Source organism: Anoplopoma fimbria, chromosome 20 (genome assembly GCF_027596085.1).
Source record: "Anoplopoma fimbria isolate UVic2021 breed Golden Eagle Sablefish chromosome 20, Afim_UVic_2022, whole genome shotgun sequence".
Classification (NCBI taxonomy): Eukaryota; Metazoa; Chordata; class Actinopteri; order Perciformes; family Anoplopomatidae; genus Anoplopoma; species Anoplopoma fimbria.
This window is the reverse complement of record NC_072468.1, coordinates 19,341,122-19,358,000: the sequence shown is the minus strand read 5'-3', so window position 1 is coordinate 19,358,000 and position 16,879 is coordinate 19,341,122. Positions and strand designations below refer to the sequence as shown.

At 42.0% G+C, this 16,879-nt stretch overlaps 1 protein-coding gene across 1 annotated transcript in view; it reads left to right on the top strand.

The window, feature by feature from the left end:
- Positions 1-16,879, top strand: part of cadm4 (cell adhesion molecule 4) — a 150,964-nt gene that overhangs the window by 117,065 nt on the left and 17,020 nt on the right. Inside the window, 4 exon segments of the mRNA XM_054621533.1 lie at positions 5,568-5,855; positions 9,057-9,137; positions 9,140-9,217; positions 11,025-11,115. Of these exon segments, the coding sequence (XP_054477508.1) occupies positions 5,568-5,855; positions 9,057-9,137; positions 9,140-9,217; positions 11,025-11,115 (538 nt within the window).

Genomic DNA, 16,879 nt, shown 5'->3' with positions numbered 1-16,879 from the left:
CAGCATCAGCCGGCCAAAACTTTAGTTCCAAATAGTTCTGTGTTTTATATTTGTCTCATAGCTTTAAGCTTGTGATCGATACACAACTCCTCAGATTCAAGGACCATGCCTTAACATGGCTGCATATTAATCACCTTTCCAGTATAGAAGATGGCAAATTAATTCAAGTGCTAGGAGTATGTTGTAGCAAGACATCCTCATGTGTAGTAGCATGGTTAACAAATGTACAAGGAGAAGTCGAAAAGGCCCTTCAACAATGTATTTGGCAGATAGGGCACTTAATGATTAATAATGCTATTTTGGAAACATACCCATGTATTAATAATGCCATTTGCAATAGATCTTCCCATCTTTGTCATGTTTTATGTAAAAATAATAATAAAGAAAAGCAATGTATAACATACTTATATTCTTATTCCACATTAACTATGAATAAATTATAGAAAATTATTCAATTAAATAATTTGATTATACTTAATTTTCGTTGGTATTTTTGCCATACAGACATGCAATGATGGATCTATTTGATCATGTGACAAGATGATACCATTTAAGCCTATGGTGGCTAGTTCAGGCAAAAATCGTTCAAGACAGGCTGACACACCTGCTAGCAGAGCGAGGCGTCACGCCTTTCAAACATAACAGTGGCGATAAGAAAAGACAAGACAGAAAAGAACAGGACAAGGTAGCAAAGCTCCCTGAATTTTGAATACCTTGGCTTTTTTATATAAACAGTCGCCAGCCCACAGTGTTCATGCTTCATAACCTGTAACTACCGTGCACAAGGGCCCCTCATAAGAGCATGTGCTAGGGCCCGTCCTAACAACCTGACGCCACTGCTCCAAATGAACAGAGGGTATCACCTTACTAGCTTATATGAAGATACTGTCTAAGAACTGCTAGATTACTGAACTGGTATTTTTAACCACAGAAAATAAATGCAAATATCACACATATATGTATATTTGCAAACATACGGCGTGATATTTTTATACATGAAAGTTTATGCTTGAACACATTTCGCCATTTCTAATCATTACATCCAGCGCTGTAATTACAGTGACACAACAATCAAGACTTCCACACACACACCTCGGGAACTGTCTCTATCAAAGTGGGAGTCGCTGAAGATGTTCTGCGCAGTACGCTGAGATCAGACTAAACTACTGAAGACAAAAAAAGCAGCTTCCACTGTTCACTGGTACAACATTCAAATACTTTTGTTCTCAACCTCGATCACGGAGTGGCCTTAATTGGGTAGCTGAGGTCGCTGCATTTGGAAAACTTACTTTTAAGTCGATTTCCCCCCCCCCCCCCCCCCCCCAATTCCATCAGATCAGCATTGCTGGTAAGTTCCATTAAGTATTTAAACAGAGCCGCCCCACACGCTTTCCCCCGAGACATGGACTTGCACTCTTCGGAAAGCCTAATCAGAGGGAGGAGAAAGACGGAGTGTGCAAGCTATAGAGTGAAAGAGAAAATGAGAGAATACGAGTGGAGGGTTAAGAAAGACCCAGCAACAGACGGAAATGAGGAGAGGGAGCGCCGTGCGATGGAGAAACAGAGAGACAGCACTGGGAAATGATCCAAAGGTTAGGCAAGGGATAAAGTATAGATGGCTTCCCGTAACTAATTTGGCTCCCGTAAGCACGGAAAGGGCCTCATCGGGGACATTTTCTGGGAGCGTAAATTACATCTCACTCTGGCTAGCGCTACCTCCACGTTTTTACTCCATCACTCACTGTAGGGCTCTTCCATTTCTGTCTATTGCCCATCTGGCGCCCAGATATCAGGCAGACAAAACTAAGGCCCATATTCGCGCCGAGCCATTCCCCACTAACTGCACAAATAGAGGCTCTGCTGTGAGTGCTGTGAATTAGGCCGCCCTGTTTCGCAAGAGAGCAACCAGCCAGCGGTGTGTTTTATGAGATTGTGGGGGACTGATGGCCGTAATAGAGCGGTGAAACTAACCAAATGGACCCTTTTCTCCTCAGTGGTCCATATCTCGCAGTTTCTCCCCCCCTTACTGCCAACTCTCCTCAGCATGCAAATGAGATAGGACAATAAAGGTGAACTTGGACTTGTACAGAAGTCTGACATTTAGTTGCCATTTAGTGCAGAGAGGGGGGGGAAAAAAGATTTACCTATCTGTGGGGAATAGTTCACTGACAATGCTCTCGCTGCCATCCGGTGGAGAGGACATTTTGTGGGTAGGGGGGAGAGATTAGTGTGGTGTACTTCCAGGAACAGTCGACTGACTCGAATCGCTTCTGGCCGCTCTGTCTCTCTCTCTCTCTCTCTCTCTCTTTCTCTAGGTCCCCTGTGGATTTCTGTCTCTATATATATTATTTTTTTCCCCGCCTGCCACATTATGTAGCGATATTAGACTATTTCCTCTCATTCTTTCTTCCCCCTCCACTCTCCCTGTCACACATGCCTACGCACGTAAAGCCAATATCTATACTGTAGTGTCTTTGTTGTGATGAATTTTGCCGCGAGATGGGCCGGTTGCTACATCAGGGGATGTGTGTGCCGTTCCCCTACGTGAGCCAAAGCCAACACAAAAGGAGCGAGGAGAGGGAAAAGAATAAAATAGAGATGGGGAGTGACGGAGAGGTTTCACAGTCGAGTCAATACAAAGTGAGTCTCCAATGACAATCTATGGACATCGAGCCCCTGTCACTCGAGCTGTCGTTAGCGTCATTTGTTATATTCAGCGATTTTTTTTCTCACCATTGATTTATACTCCTTTCTTGAGGAACAAAAGGAAAATTGTTGAGTGTTCCACTCCTCACTGCACTTTCTTTTCTTTTGTCCTTTGTGCGTTATGTGGTTAGAGAGTGTAGTTCATTGGTCGGAGGTCCAAGATCGGCTCCAAGCGAGACGGGATAGAAAAGCTAATGTGTTTTTACTCTTCGTTTCTAATTTTTTGGTTATTTGGGATTCTTTGTTCACTGTGTACAATTGTAGAATTTATCATGTCTCTCACTGATTCAAAGGGGCCGCACTACTCAATTTGATAGCTTTCCTTAAATGGTTTTTGGTCGGGCAATAAGCTTTATTTGCATAGCAGTTTTTAAAAGGGTTACTAGGAGCTTCACAGCAAGTAAAAACAATAATGATTAAAACCTAATAAGATCAACAATAAAAAAAATGCCAGGCACTAATTAGAAATGGGTTTACAGAGGAATAAAGCAAGCAGTTACAAAGAGAATGAATGAATATGTTTCAGTTTAGGACGGTCCAATCACTGATGGGGAAAATGAACAACATTCTCCCTCAAAGCTGGAAATGTGAGAACCAAGACATCTGTTATGTTGTATCAATAATCAGCCCGGAGCTCCTCCATCGAGGCCGACTTTGCAAACTCTCTCTGAACTTTTCGTATCAAACTGAGCTTTAGACCAATTCAAGAGCAGAAAACTGTCTGTGGTGCTGTCACAACCGCTATTTCTCCCATGTTTTGCAGTTTTCCCTCTTTATAAAACTGATGTTTGCTAATACAGAGAAAACTATATTTAGGCTAAGATATGACTGATACCAAAGCTGATGTCCTACCACTCAATTTAAGCAACCCTTGCTTCTCTTGTGTGATGTACTTGCCAATTACTGCCTGTGTAAAGGTCAGTTTTAAATGTACTATCATTTTCATACATAACAAAAATTATAATTCACGCAAAACATGGTGTTATTAATGAAAGGGCCAGCAACCAGGCCAAGCCAATGTCATTCAACTGCAGTAGCAACAGCGCAAGCAATTAGCCATGCAACTTTGGACCTGTAGTTCAAGAAAAGCTTTTTTCCTTATCGGCAATCAGAGTGGAAGCAAGTGCAGCAACTGTCACTTTCTTGGCCGGTAAGTGGCAACGTCAGCACAACTACGTCTACAGGTCTGAACTGATATTACTGCCCTGTAGGTGGTGCAGGTTTGCACCATCCTGGCTCCAGACCCCTGAAATGTCGGCCACGTGGACGATTTTTCCGGGCATTCAGATTAGTCCAGTGTTTTTGTTCATTTAGAGTTGGCGCTTGACTCTTTTTTTCAACAGTTAAGAGTCAGGCCAATTAGGAGGGTGCAGGAAAAGGCAAAAAAATGCCAGGAGCCTTGGCTATGTTGAAGCTTGCAACCGATTTAGTCACTGATGAGACAGCTTAAATAAAAGTTAAATAAAATACGAGAAGGATCTCTGAGGAGAGCTACCCGCTTCTTAAGGTGCAGTTTGAAGGATTTGGCGACATCTAGCGGTGAGGTTGAAGATTGCAACAAGCTGAAACTTAAACGGGCCCTATTATTCTATTTTCCAAGGGCATATTTTTATCTCAAGTTACAGTTACAACATGTTTACATGCGTTAATGCTCATAATCCGCCTTGTTTTACTCATCCTGGCTGTCCTGCAGCACCTCTTCTCACCCTCTCTCTCTGAAATGCTCCATTGTAGCACTTGCTTCTCCCTCCAGAAAGCAAAGTCTGCCCTGATTGGTCAGCTAGCCCGTTCTGTTGTGATTGATCAACGTTTCACATTTCAAAAAACTCTTCCTCCGGAGCCCCAGCTCCGTCTCTCTCTTTTGTTGTTTGAGGGTGGGACAAACTAGCCGGAAAGAGTTTTACATCACTTCCGTAACATTATGACCTCATAAAGTTACGGAAATGAAGGAGAGAATTCAATCAAGCCGTTTCAGGCAGCTCAGGAGCAGTGATTCTGAGGGGGAGGGTAACTCCTTTTAGGCGTGGACTACACTCTACGGACCTTTTTCATGTACAAAAATATATAACGCAGGGAAAAAGTGGAAAAGCATAATAGAGCCACTTTAAAATACTAGCTTTCCAGAAACAGAAAATGGCTTACGTGACCTCCATGTCAGGCCAAATAAAGGAGTGTAACAAAATTACAAATCAGTCTAATTATCTAGTTAGGTGTGCACAGGTAGGTAATGGTCTGTCAGTGAGAAAAACAGCCCTCCATTGTGGTGAACCTGCAGTGTGCTGAATGAGATTGTGAGTGAGGTATAAACTCGCTCCCTGAAGTGCTTCACATCTGAAAACAAATTCAAAATAAAGCAAACAAAAGCCCGGCAGTAAAACGTGTTAATACGACACTCACTTTGTCAGTCTTAACTTGTGCGTGTGTGTGTGTCGGGTTTATTTCAAGCAAGCAAAGCACCATGACAAAAACAATTATTTTTGCTCTCTGTCTGTCCCTGAAGCTTAGGAAAAAAATAATCAATTACTGACCCAGAGTAAAATAATTTATTTTGTTGCTTTATTCCCATGTTTTCCCCGTCATTCATTATATACATGAAAAAAGTATTTCGCTTTTGTTTAGCTTTAGTCACACACAGACAGATTGTGGTTATTTTTTCTACCAATAACTGTATGTACTCACCTTCCCTCTCCTTGTTTTTGCCTCTCTTCCTGTCACTCACCCCTCCATCTTCTCTCCCACCACACCTCCCCTCTTTTCCCTCCCACCTTGGCTTCCCCTCCACACTCCCCTCCTGTGTCACTTCCGCGCCCACCTCCATCTCACCTCCATTCTTTCCATTATCTTCCTCCACCCCCCTCCAGCCCTGAAGGACGACCGTTTCCAGATGGTGCTCTTCACGCCGCGGCTGGTGCGCATCGAGTTGACCAACGTCAGCGTGTCGGATGAGGGCGGCTACTTCTGCCAGCTCTACACGGACGCCACGCACCACCAGGTGGCGACTCTCTCTGTCTCGGTGGTCCCGGAGACGCCCACGGTGGAGGTGAAGGAGGAGGCCGTGGAGGGCGGCGAGGTGGAGCTCACCTGTATGTCGCCACGAAGCAAGCCGGCCGCCACCCTGCTCTGGATGCGTAACGGCCGTGCGATACCAGGTACAAGGCTGATAATGGACTAATGGACAGTTGGATGATTATAAGAGATAAATGAGGAAACTAATGGGGGAATATGGGGCAGGTGAAGTGAAACAGGTGGATAAATTATCACAAATTGAGTGCTGAGTAAGAGAAGGATAAATGGATGGGTGATTGATGGATAAATAGAGGGAATGGCAGATGGATGACTTGATGGGAGCAGGTTAAGATGGATGGATGGAGTAAATTAAGGTTTAGGCTGCGGGGGCTGCCAAAATCTCTCCTCTCCTCTTGTTTCAATGATTTTGATCAAATGTTCTCTGCAAAATTTATAAGAGACGATCTAGGTTCAAATGATCAAACACGCTTTTTGAGATGTGATCTCTGTTAACTTTTTTTTGCTGCCTCCATTCCTTCAAGGAAGAGTCATAAGATCACAGAGGAAGTATTTATCCGTGTGTGTTCATCTATACGTTCGGAAGGCAGAAATCAACAGGAAGTATTAGAAAGATTTCAGTGCTGTTCTGTCTTTAATGCGTCCACTAGTCAAATTATCGCCTTATCAAAACAAATACACCCACTGTCTCTCTCTCTACACACATAAGGAGGGATATATATATATATATATATATCCCTCCTTATGCTCTTTCTGAAAATTCCATTTCAAATGTGTTTTATTCACACATATCTGACAAGTACTCCATTACATGAAAGCACAGAGCCTTTACATACGCTCCAGATTTTACACTTTTCTCTTTCCTTCACACGTTCACATGGAGACACTTTAATTCGCCGGCATCTGACTCGCCTCACTTCTTTGCTTCTGATAAATCTGTGAGCCATCCTTCAGTCTGGTGCCTTGATCTATCCTTCTTTTAAAACTCTCTTTCTCCCTTGACTTCTCTCAGTTAAAGGGGCATTTCACTCAATAATACATCTTAGACTCATCTTTCCCCTCGCCTTCAGTCCGTTTAACACCCGAGAAATCACTTCTTTTTTTTTTTGCACTCCGCTGTTAAATCCGCATTTGTGTATAATACGTTTTGATTTGAATTCCTCAAAAAAACCTTGTGGAGCTGACTGAGCAGACTAATTTCATGCAAAGTATCTCTGACTCGGGCTTATGGCTATTCTTTTTTTTTAATCAAATCATTTGAGATTATTAATAAATACAGACAACATTGTTTAAAAGTACAAATCGCTGACAAATGTGTTGCATTATTCATTCATTCTCTCACCGCCCTCAAATAACTCACGCAGACCAGATGGAATAGTGTGAGATAATCGAAGTCAACAGTTTTCAGGACATGCATTGAGTAACGTTTTGCCGTCGTCTCTTTTACTTTCTATTTTTGTCTGACACTTAACGTCTCTTTCATCCAGTCTCTTCCCTTTTCTCTGTCAGAACTCACCTGTCAGCGTCATTCTAACTCTGCCCTTTCTGTCCTTCCCCTCTGCTCCTTCCTTTTCTTTTCATCTAATCTCACTTTCTTTTTTTTCTTTTAAATTTGACTGGTGACAAAGACTTGAAGCTCTTCAGCCTGGTTATTGGTTGCAAAAGGGCTTTAATAGTCAAAGAGACAGAGAAGGGGCGCACTTTTTTCATTTCCTCTTTTTTCCTTACTCCTTTTGTTTCCTCTCCACTTGATTTCTCCCCTACCCCTGTTTCCTCCCCTCTCTTCCTTTTCTCATCCTCTTTGTTATTCTCGTTTCCTATCTTCTCGCCTTTTCCCCTCCCGTTTCCATTCCTCCACTCTTTTCTTCTCCTGTTTCCACCCTCCTGCCCTCCTCCTATTTCCTCTTTTCTCTTTACTCCTCCTTGTGTTTCCTCTCCTCTGGATTTCTCCCCTTCCCCTGTTTTCTCCCCTCTCTTCCTTTTCTCATCCTCTCTGTTCTTCTCTTGTTTCCTCTCTTCTCGTTTTTTTCCCTCCCGTTTGCTCTCCTCCACTCTGTTCTTCTCCTGTTTCTTCCCTCCTGCTCTCCTCTTATTTCCTCTTTTTTCTTTACTCCTCCTCTTGTTTCCTCCCCTCTGGCTGTCCCCCTTAGCCCTGTTTCTTCCCTTCTCCTGCCTCCTCTCTTCTCCCTTCCTCCTGTTTCCTCTCGTATCATCCCATTTGCCACCCTCCCCTCCCTCCCCAGCCCTCCCCTCCCTTTTGGCCCTGAGTTAAATGAACTGTGACACTAAAGGTTAGAGGCAGATCCCAGCCGATATGGAAAAGCACCCTTTAATTAAGACACTATCTTCCCTCCGCTGCCTCATTCCCGCTCATCTGCACCCACAGCCGTCCTCTCTCACGCTTCGATTGGGCCTGCTCTCATTTACTCGCCGGCAATAATTGAAAACTCAGCGCGATATAAGTCATATTGTTGTGTTTTGCCTCAACAAGCACATACTCCCAATACGTGACCGTGTCACCCCGCCGTTCGTCCTCCCCCCCTTCTGTCTCCCCTCTGCCTATATTCTTGCATCCTTCCTCCACACTGCATCTGGCTTGACACTCTTATCGTCCTCTTTCATGTCTGAACTTGTCTCGCCGCAGCCCTCCTCGCCACCATCCCCTATCAATCAGGCCAGTTTTGCTGCCCTCTCTCTCTCTCTCTCTCTCTCTCTCTCTCTCTCTCTATCTCAGTCTTTGCCTCCCTCTCTCCCTTGCCTTTCTTCTCTCACCCTGGTCCTTTGACGCCCCTCTCTCGCTGTGTCTGGCTCAGTTAAAATCTCAATTCGGTTATGCATATCCTCTCTTTTATCCCTCGCTCTCCCCCCGTTTCTCTCTTTCTCGCTTTCTTTCTTTCTTTCTTTCGCTCAAGCTCACACACAAAATATTCTGTTGATTTGCCATCTGCAAACAAACAGTTCTGCTGCTCATAATTGCCATGAAATATGGATGGAAATTGCTTTCTCTCTTATTCTCTTATTCTGTCCTCCGCCGCTCATCCTCCCCTCTACAGGTACCTGGTGCTGCTGAAAAAAAGGCTCATTCATCAGTCGCTAACTTCTTCTTCCTTTCAATCTGCTCACTTCTTCTATCCACATCTGTGCTCTCCAATAACAGTCTCTTCTTCTCTCTCTACCACTGTAGGTGGGATGTCTCTTCACCACTGTGGCTGGGCTGTCTCAGCAGGAGAAAAGGAAGAACAGGCATGCTTTGGCTGCTTGCTTGTTTCTTGGCCACCCAACCAGTTCTTTCCCTCCATCATCTCATCCCGTCTTTCTCTCTCCAGGTGTGGTATCTCAGCAGGACAACGCTAAGACGTTCAGCGTGTCCAGCACCATCCGGATCCCGGTAGAGAGGAAAGACAACGGGCGGCGCTGAGCTGCGAGGCGTTCCACCCGGCGCTCGGCGGGCAGAAGAGGATCCGACACTACCGCCTGGATGTGAATTGTAAGTCTCTCCTTCAGGGGAAGTGTGTTTGTGTGTTTGTGCGCACTTCATATCAAAGCACTCTCTATCCATCTTGGAAACAAATGAAGTAAGATAATGTTCATTGCCAGATATTTCAAAAACAGATTATTCCATCTGTATTGCTGTCACTTAAGTTTCTACAGTACTTCAGTACTATTCATTATGGTTTGTTACTTAAATGGCAGCAATGATTTTTTTTCATAGCAGCAGCCTCATTTTTCAAACGGTGGATATCTCATTTTAGAATGAAGCTCATTTGTACACAGACCAGGATTTTAACGGGGAGATTCAAAGCTGCCCTGTATGAGACCTGCTCTCATTAAAACTTAATACCTACAAAACTTGTCATGCAGAGAGCTGGCAGTATCAGGCCTGCGGCTAGGCTAGGGTCCTGGCTTGTGGTTTAAGAAGCTAACCAACATCAGCTTAGAAAACCTGGGTCACATTACTAGGCCATGTGCAATGATCCCAGTACTATTGTGGGATTGATTGATGCTTTATAGCACAATTTTTATGCTGTGAAATCTCCATTTGAGGCAGGCAAAAGCAAACAGTGAAAATACTGAGAGATTTAAATGTATAATTGGCTTAAGTCTAATATTCACTTAGGGCAACAAGTTCAGATAGAGCCATGTTTTATTTTAAGCTGAATTCACAATATTTTCTCAAATATGCAGACAGTTACGGGGGATTAATCTTGAAAATGTCAGACAGCTCTAATTTATATCCTTGGAAAAGTCTGATGAAATTCATCATTGAATATATTAATATTGATAATAATAATGAAACGTTAATCCATTCTGTTTGCTTCTAATCCCATCAAAGATTTTGAGCTTAATTCCACTACTTTAGTTTTGACCCTTCTGTCTTGCTTTTTTGATGTGAGGACAAACCAAACTTTCCAACAAGACAGTCATTTTTTATATTTAATGATGATATTCATTGTTATTATGTTGTCTGCAAATCTTTTTTTTTGAAATTCAAAAACAAAGACACACATCAATTGAGAGGCCAGATTTAGACTTTCAGTCAGAAGTTGATACATCAATAAAAAAATGTTTAATGAAAGTTGATGCTAAAAGCACGTTTAATCATTTCCTCCACCAATATTACTGTGATGCTAATCGACAAGTCGACAAATAGTTAATTAATCCATTTGTTCTCTCCTGATATTAGTTTTCCTGCCAGTGTATGTGATTCTTATCCCATATTACATCAACAATTTTGGATAGTCAAACATCCAACAGGCATATTTAAATATTTACCCTAGGTGATATTATTAATAAGTACTTCTGCATCCATCTTTGAGGAGCATTAATTTGCCACATTTAGCCTATGCTAATGTTTATTGATAAATCATAAGGATTAATATTCAACAGTTTTGTCAATCTGTGAGCTGGTGTTTCCTCCGGCCAGAGAACTTGAAATAATGACCAACTGTCAGCGTGGATTTGGCTTCCCATCGCTCTGTTACTGAAGCAAGTGCAGTACGGCATCTGCTGGAGCGGTGGGCTGCTTATGATAACAGGTGTCTCAACCGTAGGATTGTCGGCTGGTTGCCTTGGAAACAGATGTTAAAGACCCTTCCTCCTGCCACTTTTTCACTTTCCCCTTGTTCCCCCTTTTTGTTCCCTCGCTGTCTTTCTCTCTCAGTCCTGATTCTTTTTTTCTGTTCCCTCTGATTGTTACTCCATTTTGATCCCTTTGATCCATTTTGTTTTCTATTGTGCCTTCGTGTTTTATCTCTCACATACATACTCATTTATCTCTTTCTTTCTCTCCACAGTCGCACCAACAGTCAGGATTGTTCCTCCCTCTGGTATTTTGCGAGAGGGCGACTCACTCAGCCTCACCTGCTCTGTCTCTGGAAACCCTCTGTAAGTGTGTGTGTGTGTGTGTGTGTGTGTGTGTGTGTGTGTGTGTGTGTGTGTTTACGTGTGCTACATTGTTTTGTGTTGGTGTGATAAGATGGTGGTTCCCAGCACATGTACACCTCTAGACAAAAACAAGTTAATCCTGCACAGCACATGTGATGTCATTGGTACTTGTATTGACAGTAAATTAAACCTCACTTTACTGGACTCTAGGTCACTGCCCTTTGCTGTCCTCTAATGTGAATAGCGGCCTGTTTTTGCTTTTATAAAAATATATATATTCAAGCATTTTCTCTTTGCAGCTCTACCTATTGAAAGTAATGCACTGTAATTCATACATGTCCCACAAAACCGTTTTGTATGTAAACCATGTAATCCTGAAGCAATAAGTATGAAGCACGAACGAAGGTTGGAGGTCGGTTGGATGGGTGGGTTCAAAAATATGATTATAATAACTTTATTTATATTGCATCTTTAAAAGTTTACAAAGTGCTTCGACAGACAAACCAAAACATCCGACTTTCACCCAGGAGACCACTGCTGGTGTCTAGTTAGAAACCAGAAGTCAACATGGATTTATTTGTAATTTTACTCTCTTACATGTGAAATGAAACTTGTGTAGTTATTTTAAGACAAATGTTGACTTATTTGTCACTTAACTCTCGTACTTAAGTAAAGCTACTTACATAGATATTTCAGGCCAAACATTGAGTTATTTGTCACGTAACTTTCGTACTTCTGTAACATCAGTTCTGTCGTTATTTTAACCCTTAGATGGACTTATTGATCACGTAACTTCAGTACTTAACTAACGCCACTTGCATAGTCATTGTTACCCAAACATAATCTCAGGGTTTCAGGAGTTATGATGACTTTTCATAGTTTGAAAAAGACCTTGAATCATAGACACATTCAGCTTCACCTTCAACAAAAAATGAAAAGGGCACATTAAACCGCTGGCACCAAAACGCTGCTTGTGAATCTTTTCTTTTTATGGGAATGTCATAGCAGTCTGTCTTTCTTCTGAATTCCTGACAAAATAATCAGAAAGTATAAAAGGTTTGTCTCAACAAAGCGTTTGTGTGTGAAAAGCTGCAACGAGTCCTGACAAATCGGCTTAAGGATACACAGAAAGCGTTTGATTGACGGCGACATGCAGGAGGTTGCCAAGTTCAACGTCAATTCTTACAAACACTATATTTTTACAAACTGACAATATGGGACAGCAAGTATTCACGTTAAAACTGTTTTGAGAAATAGTTTTGAGCTGCTAGGAGAATGACATTTAGATCGTTACATCATCAAACACCTAGAATCTGCATTGATTTATTGATTGATTTGTTTATTTTTGTATCCTGCACCATTGGTATGGTACACAGCCCACATGGGCTTACAGGACACTTGACGACAACAACAACCACTATGGCCACATGACCATTCATAACATTCAGCTCCACAAATTGAAAGAAAGAAAGAAAGAAACAGAGAAAATGTCAGAATATACCATTTCCATACTCTTATTATGATGGATACAGTGTTCTCTATCTTAGTTTAGTTTACAAGTAGCAGCTACACCGGCAGATACTAGTCTACAAGGCTCTACTTTCATTCTGGCAATTTGTTTTGGGGGTACATTTTTTACTTGCTTTGGTTCAGTTAACAATTAAGCCAGAGCACCTTTTCTAAGTATAAGTGTAAAATCAGCTTAAAACTAGAATAATGGCAGAAGTCAGAGTGAAAGGTCCTGCTGTGAGAGCTGCTCTGTGTTTATAAGTGTCTGCCGGAAATGTTTCTTTGAATTTCTCAGAGCAATTTTCCAAAACAATGAAAATAACCCGAATGATAATGTTCATTACATTATCATTGCAGCGGGGCAGTTTGGAAGATTTCATGATAAAGCAATTGAAATGAATCAGAAAGATGATGTGTGAATATCATACAGACAGCTTTATTACATATCCTGTTTATTTTCCAAGTAATTACTATCCACTTTACACAAAACAAATATTCTAGCTGTTGCAGAAACATCCTTGATTAACCTCTACCTGCTCCAGTGGTGCTTTTCACTGGCTGCAGCATTAAACAGTGGGGTTTTTTCTGGACAGCTACCAAATGTATGAGAGTAAAGCAGGGCATCACTGTTAGGAGAACATCTGCACTTTATTAGTCAACACAGGTTCCAAAAAAACAGAAAAATGAGTGAGAGCTTCTCCATTTGAGTAGTTTAAAATAACCAGCTGCATACAAGAGATCTTCCCACTTCTCTCTTTATTATGTGTTATTGCAATGAACACCAAGTTGACCTCTTTCTATATAATTACTGTCCCATATAATTCTAGGGGCCTTCCTTGGAAACTTCCAGTAATTACCAAGTACTACTAATCTCCGCCAACTTGTATTCCCTATAATTACTGCAAGATATTGTGGTGCTTTCTAGGCACCATCCTTAGCTACTTGGTATCATCTCCTTTCTAGGAAATTATTAGGAAGTAGACTATCAAAATTAAGTACGGTCACATGCCGTCCTCCACAAATGATGAAGGCCCCCTTTGGGCCATTCAATTCCAATTTCATTTTGCCTTGAACTATAATTGAAGTCAAACCAAGGGTATTTAGTATAGCATATGTACATTTACAGTATCTACAAACCAAACAGGATATTTTAGTAATTATGACAGCATAGTACCGCAGTGTTTCATCACAACCAAGAGAGCTGTGTCTGTGTTATCACCTGACATTTTTGTATTTCAATACTGGAGGTTAGGTTAATCGTTAGCATTGACACACATCTGAACTAGACATGGATCATTTTAACAAATACATACATGTCTACTAATGTGTGTGTGTCTGTGTATATATATACACACACACAAAACTGCTGTTCAAAAGTTTGGAGTCACCACACTGGAGTCAATTCCTTCTATAATGACTTCTTTAAACGATAGAAAGAATAATAATTCAGAAACCAAATGTATTATTTAAAATTTCGATTAGTTTTGGCCCCAAATGGAGAAAAATAAATGATTAAAGCTTATGTTTACTCAACGTCCTCTAAGAGTTGCATGCCAGGGTAGAATACTTTTGTAACAATTTTTCCCCAAAATATAAGAAAAGCATAAATGGCCCATAATCATTATTAAACCACAGCATTGTGTGTTAGATTGAATAGGTTTAAACTGTGATTTGTCAGTCCATGGTATGTTCTGCTGATATTTTGTGATCCAATTCCACTGGTGATAATCTTACACTAACCTTATGTTTCTTTTGTCACATTTTAAGAATAGCTTTGCTTATGCAGCACACCTGCTAGTGCTCCAGCTTGCTATTTTGTCCAATTAAAATCTGCACACATTTTGATGCTAAGCTTCCAGTTTATCCTACCAATGACGGGTGATGTCTTTTATTCTTATTCAGCGGTTGCTCAGAGGGATGTTTGTCTCTTTCTGCCCTTTCAATTGTCACAGCGTTTTGTTCTCCATGTATAAAACACGACTTTTTGCAAACCCTTCATACAAATTAACAACCTTTTGATGGACCTTCTACAACCTAAGAGCATGAAAATACAATATTCAAACAGTCACAGAAACAGTATTCCTCTCAGCCATCTAACAATGACGAATCAATCTTTTGTGGCGGACAATCCCTACGTTTTGATCTGCAGTATCTATATTTATACATAAGAAAAAAGGTGATTAATTAATAAAATAATAACTAGTAGTAAATGTTAAATCAAAAACTGCCACAGGGAAACAATGTAGATCATATCTTGGGAAGGGTATGAACATTTGTATACAGTCACAGACTATTAGACATCATCTCTCTGGAACTCTCTATAGCTCTATAATCTCTATTACAGTACAAAGAGATATACAATTGACGCCTTGTCCAAGGCAATGGAGAAATTTAAATTAAGTTATATAACCCAGACCTGACATTTAATGTTTTGATGGACAGATAAAAACCACATGATCCATATTTTATTGCATGAAGGACAGAGAGAAAATGAGCTGAAGACGAAGGCAGAGAGGTTACATAAAGGAGTGTAAATGTGGACACATGATAAACTTGAATGTGACTCCGTGTGCGATGGTAGAGCTTCTAAACCCAATCAGCATCCAACACTTTTAAGAGCCAGCTTTGAAATAAAGCCGTTTTCTAGTGTGTTCGAAGCCCTTTGTGCACTTTCCAGAAGGGTATTGGGTCCTAAGCCCCTAAACCCTCTCCTAGATGGTCCGTCTGTCTGTGGGCAGCAAGTCCACTAAAGCTCCCCTGCATGCAGCCAAAGTGTGTGTGCGTGTGTGTGCGTGTGTGTGCGTGCGTGTGTGTGTGCGTGTCTGTGTGTGTCTGTCTGTGTGTGTGTGCGTGTGTGTGCGTGTCTGTGCGTGTGTGTGTGATGACTTAAGTGAAATCCCACAGTGAGGACTGGCTGAGAAGTGTATTGGCTGTAGCCCCACTAAAGCTTTGTAACGGCTGGTTGGGGACTGTGTGTGTGTGTGTGTGTGTGTGTGTGTGTGTGTGTGTGTGTGTGTGTGTGTGTGTGTGTGTGTGTGTGTGGGTGTGTGTGTGTGTCTGTGTCTGTGTTTGTGTGTTTGTGTGGTGCATTCACAAGTATGGGACAGTGAGAGATGGGACAAGCGGTCCACTCTGAACTCTGACCCTCATCACACGCTGGACTGCACACACGCACACACACACACACACACACACACACACACTCACATTATTGTCCCCTTATCGCTCTCCTGCTTGCTCCCTGGCCCTGTTAACTGCCTGTTAAGTGTTAATGACCAATTAGATGCCACTTCCTTTTCGGTGGAGGGTGCACTCATTGTTAGTCTGTTATTAGGAGGAGAGATGGAGATGATGTCGTGTCATTTTGCCTAATTGTCAGCATGTTCGTGTGCTAGCGCTTGAAGGAATAAACATGTGTGGGAGTACGTGTGTGTGTGTGTGTGTGTGTGTGTGTGTGTGTGTGTGTGTGTGTGTGTGTGTGTGTTAGAGATAAAGAAACAGCGGGAGATTTTGTTAGTGTGTGTTGGAAGAGTAAGGCGATGTGTGTGTGACTAAGCAAGAAAGAGGTTTAATTAGACGTCCTGAGGGATTAGAAACTAGATGAGTCAGGATTGTAATCTGGCCAGGGTGGCATGAGCCATAACACTCAGCCAGACACACACACACACACACACACACACACACACACACACACACACACACACACACACACACACACACACACACACACACACACACACACACACACACACACACAGCGTTGTTCGCCAGGATGTCTCGGTAATCCTCACACCTCCTGTCTGCTTTGCCTTCTCGTCTTTCATGACCAATTCATTTTGTCTGCCTGCTCCTTCCCTTCATCTCCCAGCACACCGTCTCTCCGTCTCTCTCTCCTCTAACAAAACACTCTTTCCTCCCCTTTCTTTTTTTTTATTTTCTTTTTCCTCCACTCTGCACACCTGACACCCTTATTTCTCTCTCATCTGCCCTCCTGCCAAACCTTTCACACCATCAACGCCCTCTGACCATCCGTCTCCTCATAATTGGTCTGGATGCAGCCCTCTGTTGCCATTGGTTTTTTCCTCCAAGCCCCTTTTATACTTTCCTCTCATGTCAACGTCCCCCTGTGGGCTTCTTTACACTCCTTCTTCTCCTTCTTCACCTTTCTTTTTATAGCATCCCCTCGCTGCCTGTGCTTCGATCCCTTATCGTCTTCTTTCTAATACCCTTTAGCACCTCCGGTTTTACTTAATGT